This window comes from Bos mutus, chromosome 9, assembly GCF_027580195.1.
Source record: "Bos mutus isolate GX-2022 chromosome 9, NWIPB_WYAK_1.1, whole genome shotgun sequence".
NCBI lineage: Eukaryota > Metazoa > Chordata > Mammalia > Artiodactyla > Bovidae > Bos > Bos mutus.
Genome location: NC_091625.1, coordinates 60445659 through 60469167, shown reverse-complemented (window position 1 = coordinate 60469167; position 23509 = coordinate 60445659). Strand labels below are relative to the sequence as shown.

The window sequence follows — 23509 nt, the reverse complement described above, 5'->3', positions numbered from 1 at the left end:
TTTGCACAGGGCTTATTATGATACGAAAGAATGTTTGATTTCTCTTTTATATGCCTTGGATAACAAACAGACTCAGATCCTGGACAGTACCTACACAACACAGAGGTCTGTCTGTTGGGCACAGGGATGTCCCCACACCAGGCAGCAGGCATGTTTTCACAGCAGGCATGACAATGCTTTGGGCCTCACGGCGTCTCCCCCTCTGCTGACAACAAAGCGATTCTGCTGATGCTCTACATTTTCAGACAGAATATATACCTATGGCTCAGGCCACAGGGAAAGTCACAAGGCCTTCTATACCAAGGGCTACTGTATTTAACATTCTCTAGACAGCCTGTATAAAAAATAAACCACTATGGTAACAGCACCGAGGTTGACAGGAAAGAGGAAAAATCAACAATGCTGGTTTCAAAGTCCTTGAAGCAAAAGGCCATATAACTTTTCAGCAGAGCTGTTGCAACTCAAGCTGCTTTGCAGAGGTTGAAGGAAAATTGTCCACTATAGACTCTTCCATGTGAAAAAAATCCCCCCAACCCCAACTACTCTGGTCTCTTTCTGAAGTGTGCTGCGACCCCCTCAAGCAAGGGAGGGATTACCCCAACTACCAAAGGGAAGCCCCTGACGTCGTTCTTGGAAAGGTGTGGCAGAAACCTTACCACAGCTATTTGCCAATTTCAGGGTAGGAAGTTCTAAACTGACGGGCTAAATTTATCTTCCCTGGAGATAAATGTCAGCCACAGACCCACTGAGGAGCTGGGAAAACGTTCCTTTCCCAGGCTGGAAGGCACCCACCTATTCCTCAAATGGGCTCAAAAGTCAGCTAAAGTGACTTGGCCTTGGACACTGAGAAGGCTGAGGCCCTCCTGCCTTTCTTTCGGCAAACTTTTCCAACTCAAATAGACCCAGTAGGGCTTCACATCTTATTTACTGTCCCTCCACCCACTGATTCCTTCAGGATTTCACTTCTCAGAGGTGACATAGTTTTCATTCCCCAGACCCTCATAAATAGTGAGGTGACGGGATGCAAAGTCCAGCGAACCAGCAGCATCACCTGTTAAGCGGCCAGCCTGCAGCTACATTCAGTGATCAGTCATGCATGAGGCTCAGCACAGAGGCACAGAAAGCTGACCAGGCTGTTTAGAAGGGTGAGGGCCCAAGGGGTCCAGGAAGCCCATGGTCTCTTTAGACAGGTGGTGCCCCAGCTTTGGATCTCAGTGGAGACTCACTCTCAGTGTCAGGGGCATCTTGGCTTGTCTCATCCTCTAAGGACCACGGTGGAGGATGTTTTCACCCGGGACTCACTCTGGGCTGGGTCAGTATTAACCAGAGGAGGGGATTTCACTCCTGGGGGCTCCAGCTCTGGAGCCAATGGTGAAATGAGTGGCCCCTGCGGTGCAGATAACCTCTGGCCCCAAGGGCTGACAAAAAGTGGGAAGAGGCTCTGACATTTGGACAGTGAATGAAGCTTAAATATTCCTCCTCAGGGGCCTGACCACGGGATGCTGCCAGCTAGACCCCAGGGGCTGGCGCTTCTTTCTCACCAGACAGAAATCAGCTGTTCCCTTTCTCTCTCCTGCCAACACCTACCCTGGTTCTACCGCCCAAACAACATCCCCTCTCTTCCAGTGAAACAAAATATCATTTAAGCATTGTATGAGAAATATAACTTCTAGCAGCAAATTCAAAGAAAAAAGAATTCCCACTCCCAAACATCAACACTCCTGGGTTTCCCTGTGACCTTGGCCTCCTGGCACGCTTGTCACAGGCTGGTGATCAGCCAGTACTCTGGCTACCTCACCTTGCCATGCCTCTCAATACACATCTCACTTGCCTGATGTCTTTGGTGTGCTGGATGGGGGCTACTGGAGAGGCAGGACAGAGATGCAAATGTTGCAGAAAAAAAGGCGAAAAGAAGCACCTCTTTCACCTAGAGATTCCAACTAGAAGCACCAGCCCCGGGGGTCAAGCTTCAATCCTATCTATTTTCTTCGTTTCACAATTAGATGCTGAGCAGAAGCTGCAGGAATTGGATCCTCTTAGCAGTACCCTGGGAGAAGGCAATGGCACCCCACTCCAGTACTCTTGCCTGGAAAATCCCATGGATGGAGGAGCCTGGTAGGCTACAGTCCATGGGGTCGCTAGGAGTCGGACACGACTGAGCGACTTCACTTTCACTTTTCACTTTTCTGCATTGGAAAAGGAAATGGCAACCCACTCCAATGTTCTTGCCTGGAGAATCCCAGGGACGGCGGAGCCTGGTGGGCTGCCGTCTATGGGGTGGCACAGAGTCAGACATGACTGATGCGACTTAGCAGCAGCAGCAGCAGTACCCTGAGGATCTTAACAGCACAGTCACTTCTCCAAAACCTGTAACATTTATGCTCTTTTAAAAAAAATGTTCTAGCTGTGCTGAGCAGCATGTGAGATATAGTTCTCTGACCAGGGGTCAAACCCACACCCCCTGCATTGGAAGCCCAGAGTCTTAACCACTGAACCTTCAGGCAAGTCCCTAACACAAATGCTCTCGAAAGCCCCTCAGATCCCTGTGAGCTGTCTGGGGACCTGCTGCCCTGTGGGCTGACGATTCCAGTCCTCTTTGAATGGGGATAGCCGGCTTTGAGCCGGGCAGATGCCAAAGACAAAACCTCCTCTGCCAAAGACAAGCTTCTCACACAACTGTCCTTCTAACCTCTGATCTCACGGTCCAGTTTCTGGAACAAACACAGGACATCTAGAATTTGGCTGTGATGCTACAATTACTGAGCTGTGTGATCCCAGGCAAGTCTTTTCCTGCTCTGTACTGAAGCTCTTTGAAGATCTGGGAGTCAGAGGGATTCAACATCGGTCCTACTTAGCTTACAGGGTTGCCATGAAGAAAAAAATTGGATAACAGATGGAGAAAGTGCTCTGAAAAGTTGGAACTGCCTTATAATTATGAAGTGTTACTAACGGGAGTAGTAGTTGTAGCAGTAGCATTAGTGTTTCAGTTTGTCCACCATCTTTCTTTGTCACAAAGTTTCTTCTTTTGGTCATACGGCATGCTTTGGAGTTCCAGATGCTAAGAGTCTTTCTAGCCAAAACGAAAACATTGTTTTCATTTGAAATATGGCTGACTTCCATGCTGCCCAGAATGGTTTTCGTTTTATTAAGCAGACCGACTACAGTTACTTTTTAAAAGATTTCTGATTCAACAAGCCACAAAAACGACTGTAAAATCTTTATATCCAACATATGTCTGGAAGTCAACATCTGGGTGGAAGAGTTAGAGTCAGACATGGCTCTTTGATAACATTTCAGTGTTTGTTCTGGCCCTTACTTCTCCCTGCCCTCACACATCCACAAGGATACACGTACATGCAGCATCCTAGTATGCTTTTACCACTCTTGATATGAAACGTGTTAATAAAATAAATCCAACTAATCAATGCCTTTGATTATGCAAATAAACTGTCTTCCTGCTGCTTCTTTATTAAAATCTACAGTTAATGCTTGCGGTACAAAACTATTCACTAAGACTCTTACTACTTGGCACATGCTTGTGACTTTTCAATAATTTTCAAATTCTAAAAGCAAACCTGTAAACCACAATGAGGTACTATACCACTAGAACGACTATATAAAAAAAGGACAATAACAAATGTTGATGAGGGTGCAGAGAAACTGGATTCCTCATACAAGGCTGGTGGGAATATAAAATGGCTCAGTTACCTTGGAAAACAGCCCAGTAGTTCCTCAAAAGGCTAAACTTAGAGTTATCATATGATTTAGCTATTCCACTCCTTGGTATATGAGAAGAATTGAAAATATATGTCTACAAAAAACCTGAACACAAATACTCTTCATGGCATGATCAATAATAGCCCCCAAATGGGAATAACCTAGCATCCCTCAACCAATGAATGGATCAACAAAATTAGTGTATCTACATAGCGGAATATTATTCAGCAATAAAAAGAAGTGAAGAACAAATACATGATAATGTGCCAGGTGGATACCGTGATAGCAAGAAGGAACCTTGAAAACATGCTAAGTGATGAAGCGAGACACAAAAGGCCACGTGGCTAGATTCTACTGAAATGAAACATCTGGAATGGGCAAATCTACTGGAGACAAAGGTATATTAGTAATTTCTTGGAGTGATGCAGAGAAGGCAATGGCAACTCACTCCAGGACTCTTGCCTGGAAAATCCCATGGACAGAGGAGCCTGGTATGCTGCAGTCCATGGGGTCGAGAAGAGTTGGACACAACTGAGTGACTTCACTTTCACTTTTCACTTTCATGCATTGGGGAAGGAAATGGCAACCCACTCCAGTGTTCTTGCCTGGAGAATCCCAGGGACAGGGGAGCCTGGTGGGCTGCCGTCTATGGGGTCACACAGAGTCGGACCCGACTGAAGCGACTTAGCAGCAGCAGCAGCAGCACCAGCTTGGGGTAAGGGAAGAGGGGAATGAGAAGTGATTGCTACTGGATATTGTATTTCTTTTTTTGAGGTGATGAAAATATTCTGGGATTAGACACTGTAATGGTCCTACAACTTTATGAATCATTAAAAACCACTGAATTGTTCACATTAACAGAGTGAATTTTATGGTATATCAATTGTATTTCAGTCAAAACAAAAACCTGTGTGATATATGTACACAGAAATCAAACATTATAGGAATACACAGAAATCTTTCCCTATATTCCCTCTCTCCCTGCCTCCCATTTCATCTTATTATCTATACTGCTCTTATTGTTTATAATATATTTAGAAAGTAAACTAGGACCATGTTATGTATACTGTTTGTTACTTTTTCCACTTAATATGACCTATTCATTTTTTCATAATTGGAAGTAAGAAAAAAAATTCCCACATAGACTTTTTAGGTATGAAGGCATGAAGTCATGAAGAAACATACTGATCACTTGATTATATAAAATTTAAACTTTTTTAAATGGAAAAAGATACTATAGAAATAGACTAGGAGAAATAAAAATTTAAAAAAATAACAAAGAATTCAAGAAACTTAATGATAAAGGTCATGGTTCTGAAATGACTTGACAATTATCAAATATAATCTGTAATTATTTTTCAGTATTTGTGCTTGTGCTCAATTGCTCAGTCATGTCCAACTCTTTGCGACCCTATGGACTGTAGCCCAGCAGGCTCCTCTTTCAAGGCAAGAATACTGGAGTAGGTTGCCATTTCCTTCTCCAGGGCATCTTCCTACCCAGGAATCGAACCTGCTGCTGCTGCTAAGTCACTTCAGTCGTGTCTGACTCTGTGCAACCCCAGAGACCACAGCCTACCAGGCTCCTCTGTCCCTGGGATTGAACCTGAGTCTCCTGCATATCTCCATATATATGAACAATTTTTATTTCATGATAAACAAAGACCAAAAATTTAGTTTAAAAAAACAGACTAGGAGAAGATATAGGCAACATGTACAAGAAAGGATTAATATTCTTAAATTAAGGATTCTGTAAACTCTTTAAAGTCAAACACCACGCACACACACACAAATGGACAAATGGCAAGTCCAAGAAAAAAGAGAATACAAATGATGAATACATGTAAGAAAAATATCAACTGCATTAGAAGTCATCATGTCTTGTCTGTCAGATTGGCAAATGTAAAAGGACTGGTGACCACTACTACTGGCAAGAACAGGGGCAATGGACACGCTCGTAAGTTTTGCTGGAGGCTGTGTGAATTGCTACAACCTTTTGAGAAAGTAAATAGGTAGTATTTAACAAATGAGTATAACCTTTAACCCACTTATGGAACTTTAACTCACAAAAATAAAAGCACCATCACCAAATAAATATGTTCCCAAGAATGTTTATTGTGGCAATGTTTGTAAGAGGGAAATACAGGAAATGGAAATGTCTGTTGGTAGGTGATCACTGAGTCAGCTGTGATGTATAGGAACCAAGGATATTGAAGAAGCTTGTGTTAACCCTACACAATTGACCTAGAGGCATGTACACAGCAGACAGCTCTGTGCAAAAAGCAAGCTGCTTAGTAATTAAATGTGTGTTGTGTTGTGCTTAGTTACTCAGTCGTGTCCAGCTCTTTGCAACCTCATGGATTGTAGCCCACCAGGTTCCTCTAAAGGCTATTAAAGTAAAACCCAAACCCATAGACATGTGAATATATTTATATATTATTGTAGGCAAAGAGAAAGCCCGATAAATTTGGTACATTATGGGCTTGGTATGTTCTGCTTGATTATTTTTAAAAAGGAACTTCAAAAAGATGGTTGTTGATAAAGGACAATATTGTGCTTATTTAAACCTTTCCCAAAGCTGGGGAATACTTAGGATGAGAAGTCAATGTTGATGAGATGGGAGGGTAAAGAGAGTATAACCAGAAATCAGAATATTCTGTTCACTTGGAAAAGAAGTCACCTGGAACCTTACATGAGAGCAGACCAGGGCAGAATCAGCCCAAGAGATAACTGGCTTCTGAATCATTTATGATTCACTTTGTGAAGAGCTTACCTTCAGTGTTATCGCTGGAGACCACACTTCCACTAGGGTCAAAGAAACTCCCCAAAGCAAATAATTAGCTCAAAGAGGAACAGTCATGCTCAGTCCCTGAGACAGTTCTTAGAAAACCTAATCTCTTCTACTTTAGGAAAATGAAAAGGTCAAACTGGGAAAACTTTAACTTTACTATAACAATTCTACCCAAAATGTACTACTGAGAGGGGCTAAATGTGACTCCTGAAATGGCACAGAAATTTGGAAAATTTCTTTTGAGACTGTTTAGCAATGTAAAGAATAGATTCATTTTTTTTAAGTGAAAATAAAAATATTTTTGAAAATAGTGTATATTTTTTGAGGGGAGACTAGTCCTGTTCATGACTACTGTGTAGGCTGAATAATTCCCCCATTTCACTGATTCATGTAAAACTGAAAAGTTCTAGGGACTTCTCTGATGGTCCAGTGGTCAGGAATCCACCTTCTGATGCAGGGAAATTGGGTTCAATTCCTGGTTGGCGAATCAAATCCCACATGCCTCGGGGCAGCTGAGCCTATGCGCCCCAACCAGAGAGAAGTTCGTCCATTGCAATGATGAAGATCCCACATGCCACATCTAAGACTCAGTGAAGACAAAACAACACAAACCCTGCAAAGTTCTAAGGCAGACAAGTGATAAAGCCTCAACACAGGAAAGATGCCTGTGCCCTTGTTGGTGGCATTCAGTTTCAAGAATTGACTTCAAGTTCTCTTTTGGGATATAAGAGAGATAAAAGGAGATTTTTCTGAAACGGACAGGTCCTTGGACATATGCAGCTGTCATGCACACACATCCTTTTTAGTTAATGGTGGGGTTCCTCTTAAGAGAGAGACAAAAAGAAAGAAAGACTGAGAGACATTTGTCTTTTTCACGAGATATGTATCCTTAGAGAATCATTACGCCAATGGACTCAGTGACCGGGCTTCTGAATCAGGAACGCTTATGAATAATTTCAGGGGGAAAAAAAGAAAACCTCCTAAAAGTTGTGATCAGAGAGAAAGAAATGAGTGAAGAGAGAGAACACAAACTTTAACTGTTCTCACCAAACCTCCACCACCTCAGGTGGCGGACCCAGATGTGACTCTGGCTTGGGACACTGAGCCCAACCCTCCATTCCAAACCCTAGGAGATACAGTGTACTCAGTTTCCCATTCAAATTTCCTTTTTATTGTCTCTTAGCTAAACTAAATCCTTTCAGTATATTTCTTTTTCCATTTCTGCTAGGTAGTAACGGAGGGGTGGGGACCAGGCTAGGTAGAAAGCGAGGAAGTGACCACAGGGCATGTCTATAGTTGGTACAGGGAGCTTTGGAAGCTGTTTGCAAAACATGCCCAATCGAAACCCTTCATGTGCTTCTTGCCAACCTCACAGAGGGCTGAATAAACTGCACGTGGCTCTGTGAAAAGCCAGCTCACCCCGTGTGGCATTTCTGCTGTCTGGTTGGGTTAACGTCCCTGCTTTACTAGAGGCTAATATCCAGGGAGCGCAGACGTGGATGAAGTGCACTGGCCTAATGAGAATCACGCTTCATTTCCGCCTGTGTTTTTCGGAGATGCAGTTCTCAGGAGGGGCTTGGCACTAGGCTTGCTCTGAGACACAGGTGGCAGGTCTCACGTGGGGTCCCTGGCAGTCACTACCAGATCGTGACACAGACACCCTCAGCTCTTTCTGGGGGCTTCTCGTGTTACAAGGGAAGGGGGATCACCTGCGGTGTCCATTCTTTTCTTTCCTTGGCCACATGAGTCTCGCTCACGATGTGGCTGGCGTTGCACCTGCTTCCTCTCCCAGCAGTGGGAAGATATGGATGGAGCCTTTGGGAATTTTAACCTAGAAAGCACTTCACTTTTAGTGTGGACAAAAACTGCTACTCAACCCCACTGCTCCTTAAAATGACTCTCACCGTTTGTGGGGCCCTTGGGCAATGACCCATGATACGGTTAGGTGCGACCGACAAAGGTGCTTCCTCAGTGATACTGGGGCCAGGATGGATGGTGAGCTGTCCATCACCTGTATTCACAATGGACAAGGGATGACTCCAGGGTCCCTGTTGACAAGGAAACTTAAAGGTGCTGGGAAAGCACGGGCTTACTGTGAATCTCTCCAGTTTCAATCAGTCAATTCTGAAAGCAATTTTATACTTTTCTTCTCACTGAAGAAGCGAGGGGCAAGGATGTCGGTGACAGGTATGGCATTCTTTCAAAGCAGACAGGGCAGGGGGGATCTGGAGTACCTGCACACTCTTTCAGGCATCAGACTTTTTTCCCACTAAGCTCTTTGCCTCTGCTTTTTGAGGACTGAAATCTCGATCAAATTTCAAGTGCTGTCTGGGGCAAACTGGTTAATTCTGAATCACCTCGAAGGATTCTGCCTCTGTGGATGAGGGGGATGGGGCGGGTGTGTGGTTTAGTCACTCATTTGTGTCTGACTGTGACACCACGGACTGTGACTGTGGCCTGCCAAGCTCCTCTGCCCATGGGATTTCCCATGGCAAGAATACTGGAGTGGGTTGCCATTTCCTTCTCCAGGCGGTATCTTCACCACACAGGGTTCGAACCCAGGTCTCTTGAACTGCAGGCGGTCTCCTGCATTGCAGGCAGATTCTTTACAGACTGAGCCACCAGGGGAGGATGGGGGAGGCGGTCCCTTAACTGTATAGCTTAAATCTTGGCAAACAAGAACAATCTGGCAGTGGTGGGGGGTTCAGGGAGAGTCCAGATAAAGGACTGAGGGTGGATCACATGCTTGAATTTATGCGGGTTCCCTACCTCCTGGCCCCTGTCCTGCACAGGACACGACTCACTGTCTGCTTCCGAGAACGATCCGGATTCGTCGCTAGAGTTGGTTCCGTAAGACTGCTCACATTTAATCTGGGGTCGGACTTGGTTGTACATTCCGTCTCCCATCAGGCCTGGTTCCTGATGTTCTGTGGCAAGGAATCTGGCTCCCTGGGAACAGGGCGAGGAGGAGAACTCGCAGAGAGGGAGGCTGCAGGGCGAGCCCCCACTCCCATCCTCTGCGTAGGAGTAGGAGGAGCACGAGCTGGAAGTCCTGGTCCTGGTCTCCAACGGGGGCGAGCGAGGGCACACTTTGATTGGCACCGGGCAGCTAGTGTTGGGCCGCATCCTTCCTGGCAAGTGGTCCGCCATCAGCCCACCGTGAGGGTAGGCCTGTGAGCTGGGGAGGGACTGGCCGGCCCCCACCCACAGGCCCTTTGGCACCGGCTCGGAGAGGTCTTTGTCCAGAGCGCTTACCCCAGAATACGAGTGCACCGCGGGGCTCACTTGGTCACAGGCGCTGGAGGAGAAGATGACGCTTCTCCGGTCCAGCTCTCCTTCCTGTTTACAGAGAGCCTCCAAGCCAGGCCCCTTGAGGGGCGACCCCATGGTGAAGCTGGACGTGTCCTTCTGGCCCATGTGGGGCTGTCCGTAATTCCCCGGGAAAGGGGCGTAGTCAGTTTTAAGGTCACCCTGAGTGATCCCCTTGTCAAAAGGGCACGCTGAACTCCTGGCAAAGTGCTGCTGAGAGGTCCCGGGCAAGCCGGACGACTCCACACTTTTTGTTATGCTGAACAGAGACCTTAAGCAGGACGGGGAGGGCGCGCCCCTGGACCTCTCCAGGCAGGCGGCCCCGGCAGGGGGCGCGGGGACGGGAGCGGGGGCGGGGCTGGGCTGTTTCCGGTCCATTTCCACGTCGCCCGCTCGGTCTTTGACGTCAGGCTCATCTCCGGACAGGCAGAGCGTGATGCTCTCTTCTTCGTTCTCTTCGCTGGGCGGCTCGCTTTTAATCTGCCCCACGGCAAGCCCCGGTTTGAGGCTGGTGCCAGAGTGATCTTCACTGAATGTGCTTGCAAAACCTGAGGTACTGTGTGATGATGCGTTATAGACATTCTTGGTACATGCAAGCTGGTATTTCTTGTATCTGGGGTACTGCGTTAACGCGTCCTTGGCCGAGCTCTCCTTGGTGTCCGCGGGCACGTCGGACTCGGGCAACAAAACTTCTTCCTTCTCTGCCACTGGGATGGTGGTGGCCTCAAAGCTGATGGGATCTGGAAGCATCTGGTCCCTAGGGCAAGCCATCTTGGCCGTATCCGAATCCATGGTCTCCTCCTCTTCGTCCTCCTCCTCTCCCGCGCTGTCCTCGGGGTCCTCGTGCGGGCGCTGGCACGCAGCATCCTTCCGGCACACGAAGAGGCCATCCTCGCTGTTCAGGAGCTGGGTCTGCAGGAAGCTGAAGCAGGAGTCCTCCAGGTTGTGCATGCGCAGGAACTCGGCACAGCGGATGACCTCGCGGATGTTTTCTCTGCTGAGTAACAGCTTGGCGGTGTAGGCGAACTGCAACAGTGGCCCAAACCCCCTGGCCGTGACCTGCAAAACAAACAGGGAAATCGCCAACCGTTACCGTCAGCACTGCTATTGTCCCGAATCTCTCAACTGAAGCAAGATAACCAGACAGCGCTAATGTCCCAGGATAAAGACTGCAAAGGAGCAGTTAATCTCGTCCTGGGTCAGCAATGATTCGGCTCCCAATAATTAGGGCCTGTCTCGTGCACGCCACTGCTTTACTCATCACGATACACAGAACTGAAAATCACCAGGGTCAAGTGGCTAAACAAGATGACAACGGGTTCAGTGTTTACACTAATGAAATATCCTGGCAAAAATGCACGGTAACAATGGGACGCCTATTAATTTCCCTCCCCATCCATCCTGTTGAGAGCCATTGTACATCAGGAGTGCTGTGATGCTTCTTACAGCTCGCTCGAGCCAAAGAAAGCGTTATAATTTTCTTGTCAACTGCAAAACCGGCAATATGGCCCTGTTAAAAACCGGAAAGTCCACGGGGCTTTGAAAATAGTTTTTTGCTCACTTACAAAGTTAAAAAGAGACGTTAAAAGCAACTCCTATTTTTTTGCTCACTCATCATGATTTCTAGTTGAGATTTGCCAGCCATCATGTCATATCCCATCTTAACAATGGTACCAGAGAAGACAGTCCTTAGCAGTGTTCTCAACAAGAAATTAACTCTTGGCCCATAAAACGGGGTTGCGGGGGAGGCGGCGCGGAGGGTGTTACAAAACTAAACAAACTGGCTGTCATTCAAATGGTTGAAGCTGCTGAATGGCACGGGACATGGGCAATTCTTTCCCTAATTATAAGCAGCAGCCCTGCCACACAGCTGTCTTCTTTCCTGGTAGACCTTCAGGGGCTGAGCCTACTGTCCTGTGCTGCTCATCCATTTCATTTTACACAGATTGGGAATGTGCTATTTATGCACAGCGTGTGTACATGGGCATGCGTGCATGCACACAAACACGCAGAATGACTTAGTTAGAAATATGTTGCCTAAGGCCAGTTGTTTTTTCAGATGGAAATGGATGAAACCTCCTGGTGGTCAGGGCAGGCTTCCTTGTGTGTGTCTGTTCAGTCACTCAGTTGTGTCCGACTCTTTGCCCTTACCCTATACACAAACCCATGCATCCTCTAAGTTCTTGCAAGCACTGCTGACCCCACAAGGAAGGGAAGGGAGGCACATTCATGAATCACATGTACAAAACAAATGAAAGCAGTGGTCATGGGGTCCTTGCTGGAAGCTATAGTAGCAGTGATTAAAAAAATCTCTGCTAGGGGAATAAATGTGGAGCAAGATAAACCAGCAGGCTTGGTAGATGACTGCCACAGGAACAGAATTCAGCACAGCACACAGAGCCCAGACTCTTGTGAGGACCTGAAACTGTTGTTCAAAATTCAGCTCAGACATCGCTCCTCTGGGAGCCCTCTGCAGACCTCCTAGAGATCGAATGACAGCATCCTCTCAGTCCCCATGGCCGGAGTGAGGAAATACTCGGTCTTCCCCAAGGCAGCACTGATTTTATAGCATTGCACCTTGCCTTTTTAAAATTTATTTGGCTACACCAGGTCTTAGTTGTGGCATATGGGCTCTTTAGTTTCAGCATATGGGATCACATGCATGATCCCATGGGATCCCATGCATCCCTCTGCACCGGGAGCTCGGAGTCTCAGTCATGGACCACCAGGGAAGTCCCTATATCACTGCATTCTAAGGGAATGCCTAGTAAGGTAAATTTCTTAGATACAGAGATGACTGGAATTTTAATTGTTGATATTTTTTAAATACTTTCAATAAAAACCTACCACAAAAACACATGACTGCAAAGACCCACATTATAGTTCTACAAAGGCAATCACTGCCATCTCCCTTTTATTGTACTTAATTGTGTCTTTCTACCAGTGGACAACAAAGTTTCTTCAGATCAGGGGCTTTTTCATTTCTGTTTGTGACCCTGAATCTAACTAGGGCCTCTAAATATCTGATAAAAGCTGGTATATTACTGAATATGTCAGAAGTTCAACTGAGCCCCTAACAGAAAACTACAGTGTCGAGAAAGTGACAACAGTTTGTTTGGTAAGTTTGGTCTTAGGTTACTTTTGGAGAAAGGCATTGTGTCAACCAACAAACTACACGAATTAACTCATCAACAGTGGGCAGGGGTGCTTATTTGCTGTGTCCCCTAGTACCTGTGGGCTTCCCTGTGGCTCAGCTGGTAAAGAATTCGCCTGCAAAGTGGGAGACCCGGGTTCGATCCTTGGGTTGGGAAGATCCCTTGGAGAAGGGAAAGGCTACCTACTCCAGTATTCTGCCCTGGAGAATTCTGTGGACTGTATAGTCCATGGTATCACAAAGAGTCGGACACGACTGAGTGACTTTCACTCACTCACTCACCCCTAGTACCCACATTGAAATGGAGCACATCTGACCACGCTTGTTCTAAGTTGACATGGCAACAGATTCAGCAGATGTCTGTTTTATGTACTTTTCTCCCAGGAACCTTTAAAAGGGGGTGTAAGATAAGGAAGTGCATATTGATAAGTAACTAAAGAAGGTTGCCGAGAATGTCACAGGACCCATTTTTTCATTGTAACGTGGCTCCACCACAAAGAGAAAGTGGCAGAATCAAGACAGATTTGATTCCTTCATCAGGAAGCATCCTCTGCTCCCCCCCCAAGGCAATCTGCCAGTTGCAGAGTAGATAATACACATCTTGAGTTTTGGCAGATGCACTCATTATATGGGAAATCTGGGAAACTCATCTCAATGCTATTTATTTATTTTTTCATACAACGCTCCTTACGCTCTCATCCCCATTTTTTTTTTTTAATCTTGATGTGGTCTCGGTAAGCCACACCACTGCCCGCATTATGACTGCGTTAAAGAAAATTCCTGAAGAAGCTAAGAGACATCCATGGGTATCACTAGATAAGTCCTGGGAGCCACCACCTGCCTCAGGGCAGCAAGGAGCTGCAGGAAGCTCTCCACTTAGGGCCAGGCTGTTGCTTAAATGTAGGAGTGGGGCCAAGGATACCAATAAGCACAGTCTCCACATCCCAAATCAGTTCACCAATCCTTTTGGGTTCAGGAGACATGACGAGCTTGGAATGATGGTCACATGCTCACAAACAAGTCAAGAATAAAAACAGAGTTGTAAACTGTCATTCAAGCCCAGGTCGGAGGAAATGGTGTCCTCACCATGAAATCTTAAGCAACCATAATTAGCTCTTCCCTCCCATGAGGTTAAATCATGTTTTGTTACATTCAATTCTGCTACATTTTGTTCAGCTTGTGTGTGCAGGGTTTTGTCTAGTGAATCAGTTATTATTCACCAAGCTCCTGTTACTGCCTAGCACCATTCTAGCTGGTTTTCCTAACGTACTGCAAGGCAGGCAGGATTGCCATGCTTTTTGTAGCCAAGGAAACTGAGAAGCAAGGAGATGAAGGAATGCGTCCAAGGTCATCATAGAGCTCATAAGTGGAGAGCTGGGATTCCAACCAGTGCTATGAGGAATGGTTAAGTCTAAGACTCAGCACTGTCCTTAATAAACTCATGATTTAGCTTTGAAGAAGAGATATATGAACAATAAGTTAATTTTAAGTAACCATGTTAACACTGAGAGGGCTGAGCGTCCAGTGGCTAAGATTCTCAGCTTCCCAATGCAGGGGGCCTGGATTCAATCCCTGGTCAGGGAACTAGTTTCCACATGCTACAACTTAAGAGTTCGCATGCTGCAACTAAAGATCCAGCATGCCGCAACTGACCCAGTGTAGCCAAACACAAAGACAAAAAACCAAAAAAAAAAAAAAAAGAATGGAAGCACTGTCACAAGATGACATGATGAGTTGTCAGCTGAGAAATCCTGACCAGCTCAGAAGAGGAGATGGTCCCTTGGACACGTGTAAGCAGGACACCTGGAGTCACTGACTTGCCTCCACCGGGTCGGATCTGGGTTTCCCAGGTGGTGCTAGAGGTAAAGAACCCTCCTGCCAATTCGGGAGGCATAAGAGACCTGGGTTCCATACCTGGGTCAGGAAGATGCCCTGGAGCAGGGTATAGCAACCCACTCCAGGATTCTTGCCTGGAGAATCCCATGGACAGAGGAGCCTAGTGGGCTGTAGTCCATAGGGTCACACAGAGTTGGACATGACAGAAGCAACTTTGCATGCATACATGCATCTGATCTGGGTCAAGCGTTGCTTTGATACAATGGGTACCTTCTGAACTGCACCACCCATCCCTCCCAGGAACCCATCTCTGTTTTAACAGGCAGAGGCTTTCTCAGTATTGGTTTATCCCCCATCTTGAGTAGCTTGCACTGTCTTTCCACTTTCAGGAATCATTTCACCTCACATTGTCCTCAGAAAACAAATATCCAGGTACCGACGACAAATATCCAGGTACCAATGTGAAGCTGGATGTTTATGAAACTGGGCCACAAGCCTGCACTTTTATTTACATTCTGTTTGTAACAAATAAGGCTCTGATAATGGGGAAAATAAGATGGGGAGTAGGAGGTGGAGAATCACACACAAAACTAATGACCCATAAAAATGTTATTTAAAAAGGATGATCACCAAGTTACAATGGAATGAAGTAACGAGAAATAGCAAGCCAGTCCCAGCTCACTGGTGTTAATGGAGCTGCACTCCACTGCTCTAAGGGAAGCAGACACATCTAGGCTCAAAATTACTGTCAGGAATGGTCTAAAGGAATGACGAACAAGCGCAAAATACAGTATCAGGGGCACCTGGGATAGCAGTCTCGCATTACGAAAGTAATATTTAGGTTGGATCATTTTTTAAAATTTTCTTTTTCTTTTTATTGGCCGTGCCTCAAGGCATGTGGGATCCTAGTTCCCCATCCAGGGCTGGAACCCATGTCGCTTTCAGTGGAAGTGCAGAGTGTTTACCACTGGACTGCCAGGGAAGTCCCCCTTGGCTGTTGGATCATTTTGAAGAGTATTTTCTTCATCATGTAGTGTGCAATATGCATTGTGCTACAGATGAGACTGGCTCACACGCTGGGCACAATGGAGTGTGCCCTGTGGGACCAAGGTCCATGAGAGGTCAGCAAATAACCTCGCCTTGCTCTCTGGTTGCTCCCAAGGAGGCTGTGACCTCAGTCAACAGCACACACGAGGCAAGTGGCACTGACCTTTGGGTTCTGGGTCTGAAAGAAACAAGGTCGGACCACCAGACTTGTGCCCTGTGGTGTGCATCCATGTGCCATTCATGGGTTGGAAATGTAACCTACTGAAGCTATGAGCCTCCACCCCTTGTTCCCCCAGGGTTCTGATGTACAATCTCTGCTGGAGAAGAAAGAAAGATGAAGTGATGAAAACGTAGGGAGCAGAGGGCACGCTTAGGGGCTGTTAGCAGGACTGGGGAGTTTATTCTCTGAGAATGTGCCCCGTGTGCTGCTAGACAGAGCTGGTGAAAGGAAACTTCTCAACAATTTCATTGCTCTGGACTATTATAGGGATCAGGCAGTTGGGCTGCAGGCACAAATTGAAAATAGGGTTTGGGAATGTTTATGAGACATGACCAGCATTCCATACTCGAGCCATGTGATAAAGGTCTCCTCTGATGGTTCTTTCAGTTTTCTTTTTAATTTTTAAAGTTTAAAAAAAAATTCTGGCTGCACTCTACAGCATGTGTGATCTTAGTTCCCCAATGAGGGATCAAACTCTCGCCCCCTGCATTGGAAGGCAGAGGCCCAACCACTGGACCACCAAGGATGTCCCTCCTCAGCTGCTGCTGGCAGTATACATTCATGGTTGCAGCACTGAGCCCATCTGCCCAAGGTTGATCAGATGGTCAGGAGATCTGGGGACTGCACCCCAGGAGAGGGGTGGCACGTGCCCAGGGTTCCATAATCCCAGCCTCACAAAACATGGACTCTTTTATCTTCAGCAACATTACATCCCAGTGAAGCTAGATCTCTCCTCCACTCCCGGAACGGGGAAGAGAAGATAGCAAAGCTTTGCCAATCGGTTTTTGAAAACACTGACTTGGGTTGTATTTGCACAGCAAGGCACTTGTCAAATAAAGAGAACAACACTGATGACAACTCACTCCTCCTTTCCACCCCCGCACCACACTGCATCCCATTCTGCAGGCTGAAGACTGATTTAGAGATGAAGCATTGCTTCTAATCTTAATTTTCTAAAATTAATATCCATATTATCACATGTGTCTCCCAAAGCAGCATGCTATACAAGCATACTACATTCAGGATGTGTTTGTTAAATTAACCTCACTATTTCAACAGAACTTCTGCTTATTTTAATATTAATTTTAGTTAACGATAGAGCCAGAGAAATCAATGTTTCCATGCCTAAGGTAACAATACAAAAACTAAAGCAAGTTGATTTATATCTACAAGTATATAATTTCATATGGTGGGTTTTTTAAAAAATCTATTAGTGAATGTAGTTTACAAGCATGAAATTAAGCGTCTTTTCTCTCCTGTCAGGCTTGAACTGGGGTTTCCAGGCACAATATAAAGTTCCTCTCCTGTTTGTAAATCTGTCCCTGAGACTCTATTTGATCATTTAACCATTGACTGTTTTTTGTCTACTCATTCATTCATTCATTCACTGACCACAGAGTGGGCACTGACTATGCACTGTATGACATCTGAGGGTACCAGCTGTCTTTCATCCAAATCCCAGTTCTACAGTGTACCAGGTAACCTGAACTGCTTACTTAATTGTTATATGCTTCAGTTTCTCCAACTGTAAGACAACAGTGCCTGCCTTGTAGTAAAACCTATGGAACAGCTTCTAGCATTGAGTAACAGCAATTATTATTGCTGTTATTACAAAAATGGTAATATATAGTCTCCTTCTCCAAAAAGCTAACATTTCACTGACCAGAGACAGATTTTCAGTACAAATGTCTAGAATGTAATGTAAGTATGTAACAAGTATTTGCAGCTTGCTAAGGCAGGACCAAGCTAGGGGGAGTAATCGCTAAGGGTGTCTGCATAGCCTTCCTAGAAGAGATGACCTTTTGAACGCTGAGCTGAAGTTCATCACAATAAGAAAGGCCTGGCTCATTCTTCAAATGCCATTTTCTCAGTCAGGCCTTTCTTGGGCCTCTAATCACACCTGTCCTTCCAGCCCAGGACTGGCTATCAGACTTGCAGGGCTGAGGGCAAAGTGGAAGCGTGGTCTTATTGTTTGGAGGTTGAGAACTTCAAGATGATGGATGACATGGTGGGACTCCCTTGGAGGTTCAGTGGTTAAGACTCCACACTCCCAATGCAGGGGGCCTGGGTTTGATCCCTGGTCAGGGACCTAGATTCAGCATGTCACAACTTTCATGCCACAACTAAAGATCCCACATGTGGCAATGAAGATTCCACACATGGCAGTGAAGAGCCTGCATCACACAGCTAAGATCCAATTTAAAAAAAATCTGAAAAGGTGATGACAAGGTCCTTCTGAGATGGGGCCCTAGGCAATGACATAGGTCAGAAGCCCGTGTCTGGCCCTATAAACACACACTTGCTGTCTATGCCCGGTTGTTGAAATGGTGATCTCAGAGGGGTGATGTCATCTGAGGGCAGAGCCAGTGAAATCCATCTGAGTGAAACTCCAAGGGTTTAGGGGCACAGCTACTGGGATCAGCAGTGTAGGTCAAGTGACTCTCGGGATTATGGGTATCTTGGACTGAAATACAGTCAGCCCATGAAGAAACTTTTTGATTGGTGAAAAAAGAAAAGAAGATCATGTAGGTTAAGTGGACAGAGCCCTGCTTGAGTCTCCATGATAGAGTCATGATCCCACACTTGAGTCAGTTCACAGATCCAGATTCTCTAAAACGAATTCCCAGGAACTCTCGAGGAAGAATCCTATAATCATCCATGCTGCTGCTATGATTTCTTCTGCAAGGGTCTGCAGAAATGTATTGAATACATCTTGTAGTTTTCCTAAATAATGAACTAATACAAACTTTTAATTTCAAAAACTTCAACAAAAAATTATTCAGAAACTGTCTATATCAGAACCAAATCTATCTATATATCCATCCCTACCTACCTATGAAAAGAACTAGTTGTACTACTTGGACCATTTTTAAAGTCTTTATTGAATTTATTATAATATTGCTTCTGTTTTACGTTTTTGGTTTTTTTGGCCATGAGGCATGTGGGATCTTGGCTTCCTGATCAGGGATCAAACCTGCAGGGAAGTCCCAGTAGTATTACTTCAATACAAACGTAACAGGACCATCTCCATAGTTCTGACCAAACTACTAACTTTGACTTCTATCACTTAATTTTAGTCTGATATTATAAACTCATATGCTGATTATTTCCTATTGTCTTTCAGACTCACATCCACTCTTGTTTTGCTTTTTCCTTACTTGTATTGAGAAGCAATTGACATACATCCCTGTATAAGTTTCAGGTGTACAGTGTGATGGTTGGATGGACATATACTGTGAAATTATGAGCACAGTAGGTTCAGCTAACATCTTCTCGTGCTTCCCTGGTGGCTAAGATGGTAACGAATCTGGCTCCATTGCAGGAGACCTGGGTTTAATCCTTGGGTGAGGAAGAGCCCCTGGAGAAAGGGATGGCTATCCACTCCAGTATTCTTGTCTGGAGAATTCCGTGGACAGAGGAGTCCGGTAGGCTGCTGTCCATGGGTTACAAAGAGTCGGACATGACCAAGCAACTAACACATCATTTTCTCATATAAGACCCAATAAAAAGAAAAAAAAATTCTCCTTATGATGAGAATTTCTAGGATTTACTCTCTTAGCAACTCTCCTATGTATCACAATCATGCCCATTCTCTTTATGTTTCCTTCTCTAATGCTGAAGCTAGATTAGTTTTTAAACTTTTTCTTTAAGGTTTGTTTTTAAACCAGGCTCCTTCGTCAGGTGACTTATTCTGCCCATAGTGGGCACTGGTGGGAGATGAGAGGTAGGAGGAAGGCAGTTGCGGTTCCTGTTCATTCTCGTTTTCTTTCCTTCCCTGGTGGGGTGTCTGGAAGGGGTGGGCTCCTCCCTGATGCAGCCCCTCCTCCTGCTCAGAGGCCACTTTTATCCCTCCAGCCCTGGGAGTGGGAGCCGCGACCTGCCGTCATTAATCACTGGCTTGAGTCTCCTTCCACTTCCTGTTCTTTCAGTTTTCCAACACCTGTTTAACCAATTCCCTGTCTTACACCCCCTCTGTTTGAAACACCTGGCATGGTTTCTGTTTCCCTGACTCAATCCTCATCCATTTTACAGACAAGGAAGCCAAATGAGGTGAAGCCCAGAAAGGTGAAGGGATTTTCCCCAAAGTCACATGGCTGGTCAGCCAGGGCTTCAATAAAGCCTTCTGAATGCAGAGTTCAACTCTCCTGCTGCTTTCATTAAAAAAAATTTTTTTAAAATATTATACTGGAGTATAGTTAACAATATTGTGAGAGTTTCAGGTGGACAGCAAAGGGACTCAGCTATATGTATATATGTATCCATTCTCCCCCAAAGTCTCCTCCCAGTCAGGCTGCACATAATACTGAGTAGAGTTCCGTGTGCTATACAGTTGGTCCCTGTTGGTTATCCATTTTAAATATCTTCCTGCTCCTTTCACACTGGCTGTTGTTTCTCTGAAGTGAACCAGAAAAGAAATGACATTTCACAGGGACACACAGGATTGTAGGTTTTATTACATTCTCTAAAACAGTCCCAACCAGTCCATCCTGAAGGAAATCAGCCCTGGGATTTCTTTGGAAGGAATGATGCTAAATAAAGCTGAAACTCCAGGACTTTGGCCACCTCATGCAAAGAGTTGACTCATTGGAAAAGACTCTGATGCTGGGAGGGATTGGGGGCAAGAGGAGAAGGGGACGACAGAGGATGAGATGGCTGGATGGCATCACTGACTCGATGGACGTGAGTCTGAGTGAACTCCAGGAGTTGGTGATGGACAGGGAGGCCTGGCGTGCTGCGATTCATGGGGTCGCAGAGTCGGACACGACTGAGCAACTGAACTGAACTGAACTGAAAACAGTCACTTTTCTATAGCTCTATCCAAAGGAGTCTGGCCAACTGGACGTGGTGCTTCCCCAGTAGGAAGAAGGGTGAATCTCACATCTGGTTCTATCGTCATTTATGTTATTCGGATTCAGTGCCTAGATTTCTCCTGAAGAAGGACACTAACTGCTAAGTCCCTTCCTTGCCTGATGAAACCTGGTAAATCAAGGGAGTTCTTCTATCACATAGGAATTTGATAAACCAGCAAGCTCAGCTCAGCTTCAGTTCTTGGCATCTGGAAGGCATCAGAGCAGAAATGCCTTTCTGGGTGGGGGGCCATGTTATCCCAAAGCTTTGTTCCAGATGGGAAAGGCAGCCTGGTAAGGCTCATGTCTAGGGGGCATGTCACGTGACCCCTGCCTGTGTCCATTGACTCCAAATTATCTTGGGGCTACCTAACAGTTGAAACTGCCCCTGAGGTATCTGGGTGAAGAGAACAGAGAAGGAAATGCAAACATTCATCATCGTCTTTCCTGGAACGGGCAATGCTTTGGCCCTGCAGAACCTTCACTTCACCTGGGTGGTTTTACCTCCTCATCTCACTTCTTCACGTGTGGCCTTAATTATTTTCTCCTGCAGTTACCCGATAGTTATGTTTCCCAGCTAAATGATGGGCAAGAGTCACAGGTGATTCAAATAGAAGGCACTGTATTCATATTTACTCTAAAAGCATACAATGAAAACAGAAAGTCTCTCTTCTGAAAGATTATATAATGAAGCTCAGGGAGTAATTCTTAAAAATTCAATTTCAGTATAACTGTAGATCTTAAAACAGGTATAAAATAGTAGTAACTTTTTACATTTTTCAGTGTAAAATGAAAGTGAAAAGCATCCTACTCACTGGTAAACAAGTAGTAAAACCTGCATTGAGGTTTACAGTTTCATTTGAAAAACCACCTCCAACAGAAAATTATTTTTTAGGAGATTTAAAAAATTACCTAATTTCCATTTGAATGACCCCCTCCCCTCTTTCAGGAAACCAATGATTTTCACAGACTAGAATTTTCTTGAGTCAAGGTTTGGTTTTACCTTCTAGACCCCTCTAGTCATTTCGAACCAACCATCAACCATTTGATGTTCAACCAGATAACACAAAACAGTTTTTAAAGCTTCTAGTCTTGAGAAGTTCAGTTTCTCATCAGAGCCTTCTAATGGTTCTTCCTGCGCTCAGTCTTGTCCAACTCTGCGACCCCATGACTGTAGCCTGCCAGGCTCCTCTGTCCATGAAATTTTCCAGGCATGAATGCTGGGGCAGGTTGCCATTTCCTACAGGGGGGTCTTCCAGATCTAGGGACTGAATCTGCATCTCTTGAGTCTCCTGCATTGGCAGGCACATTCCTTACCACTAGCGCCACCTGGGCTCTTCCTATTAAGCCAAAATTCCCATCCCTGAGTGACTTCACTTTCACTTTTCACTTTCATGCATTGGAGGAGGAAATGGCAACCCACTCCAGTGTTGCCTGGAGAATCCCAGGGACGGTGGAGCCTGGTGGGCTGCCGTCTATGGGGTCACACAGAGTCAGACACGACTGAAGCGACTTAGCAGCAGCAACCCATCTCTGAAACCTAACCAGTTACCAGCCCCTCTCCCCACCTCACTGCCCTCCTCTGAAACATCTTGAGCTTGACTACATCTCCAGCAAGATACCTGGACTGAGTAGATGCTCCAGTCACTAGAACAGAGGACAGAACTATCACCTCCTTCCATCTAGAGTCTATTTTGTATGAATGCGAAGGTTTATTTCACTGCCACTTATTACTTATGCTGCTACCAATTACCATCTCTGAGCTGTTGCTGCTTTTTTTTTTCCCTTAGCATTTGCTACCGATAAGCCACATGTCCATCGTAATTGTACAAAACTGGTTTCTTAACCTGAGTGTACACCCATGTCAATTTTAAGAAACTGTTCTTATTATATAAATTGTTCTCCAGGAAAACTTTTTAAGATTCACTTTCTTCCTTTTTAAAAAACCTGTAATGCCATATCTTCACCTCCAGATTTCCAATGTTTTCCTGGGCTCCACAGTTTCTCAAAGATTTTGACCTTAACAAGTTGTGCCATCATTATGACTATGTCTTGCCTGTTCTTTGGGAGACTTCATCCAGACTGGGAGCTTAGGTGTTTTCTTCTACCTGGGGTTTCCATTTCTTTCTCCAAGTTTTTCCTCAGTTTTCCATCTACTGAACATTCTCTATGACATACAATATAAAGGTAATTCAGGGCTCTCTGTCATCCTCAATACTAATGGTCAGCCCCAAGGAGTAGCTGTTGGTCTCCTTATCTTTTTGCTCCACACAGGACAATACATTTCTTTTATCTCTCCCTCTTTGAAAGGTTTCCACTCATTTTGAGCTTGGGTTTTCTTGATACTGTTTTTGCAGGTCCTGTATACCTTTTCACGGGCTTCCCAGGTGGCGCTAGTGGTAAAGAACCCATATGCCAATGCAGGAGATTTAAGAGAGATGTGTTCGATCCCTGGATTAGAAAGATCCCCTGGAAGAGGAAACGGCAACCAACTCCAGTATTCCTGCCTGGAGAATCCCATGGACAGAGGAGCCCAGCAGGCTACAGTCCATAGGGTCACAAAGAGTCGGACACAACTGAAGTGACTTGGC

At 45.4% G+C, this 23509-nt stretch overlaps 1 protein-coding gene across 6 annotated transcripts in view; it reads right to left on the bottom strand.

Annotated features, from left to right (window-relative positions):
- The window catches only part of BACH2 (BTB domain and CNC homolog 2), a 392327-nt gene that overhangs the window by 17253 nt on the left and 351565 nt on the right, over window positions 1-23509 (bottom strand). For all 6 annotated transcript variants that reach the window (XM_070376589.1, XM_070376585.1, XM_070376587.1 and 3 more), the window contains one exon: window positions 9275-10873. In XM_070376589.1, the coding sequence (XP_070232690.1) occupies window positions 9275-10873 (1599 nt within the window). The remainder of the gene's footprint in view (window positions 1-9274; window positions 10874-23509) is intronic.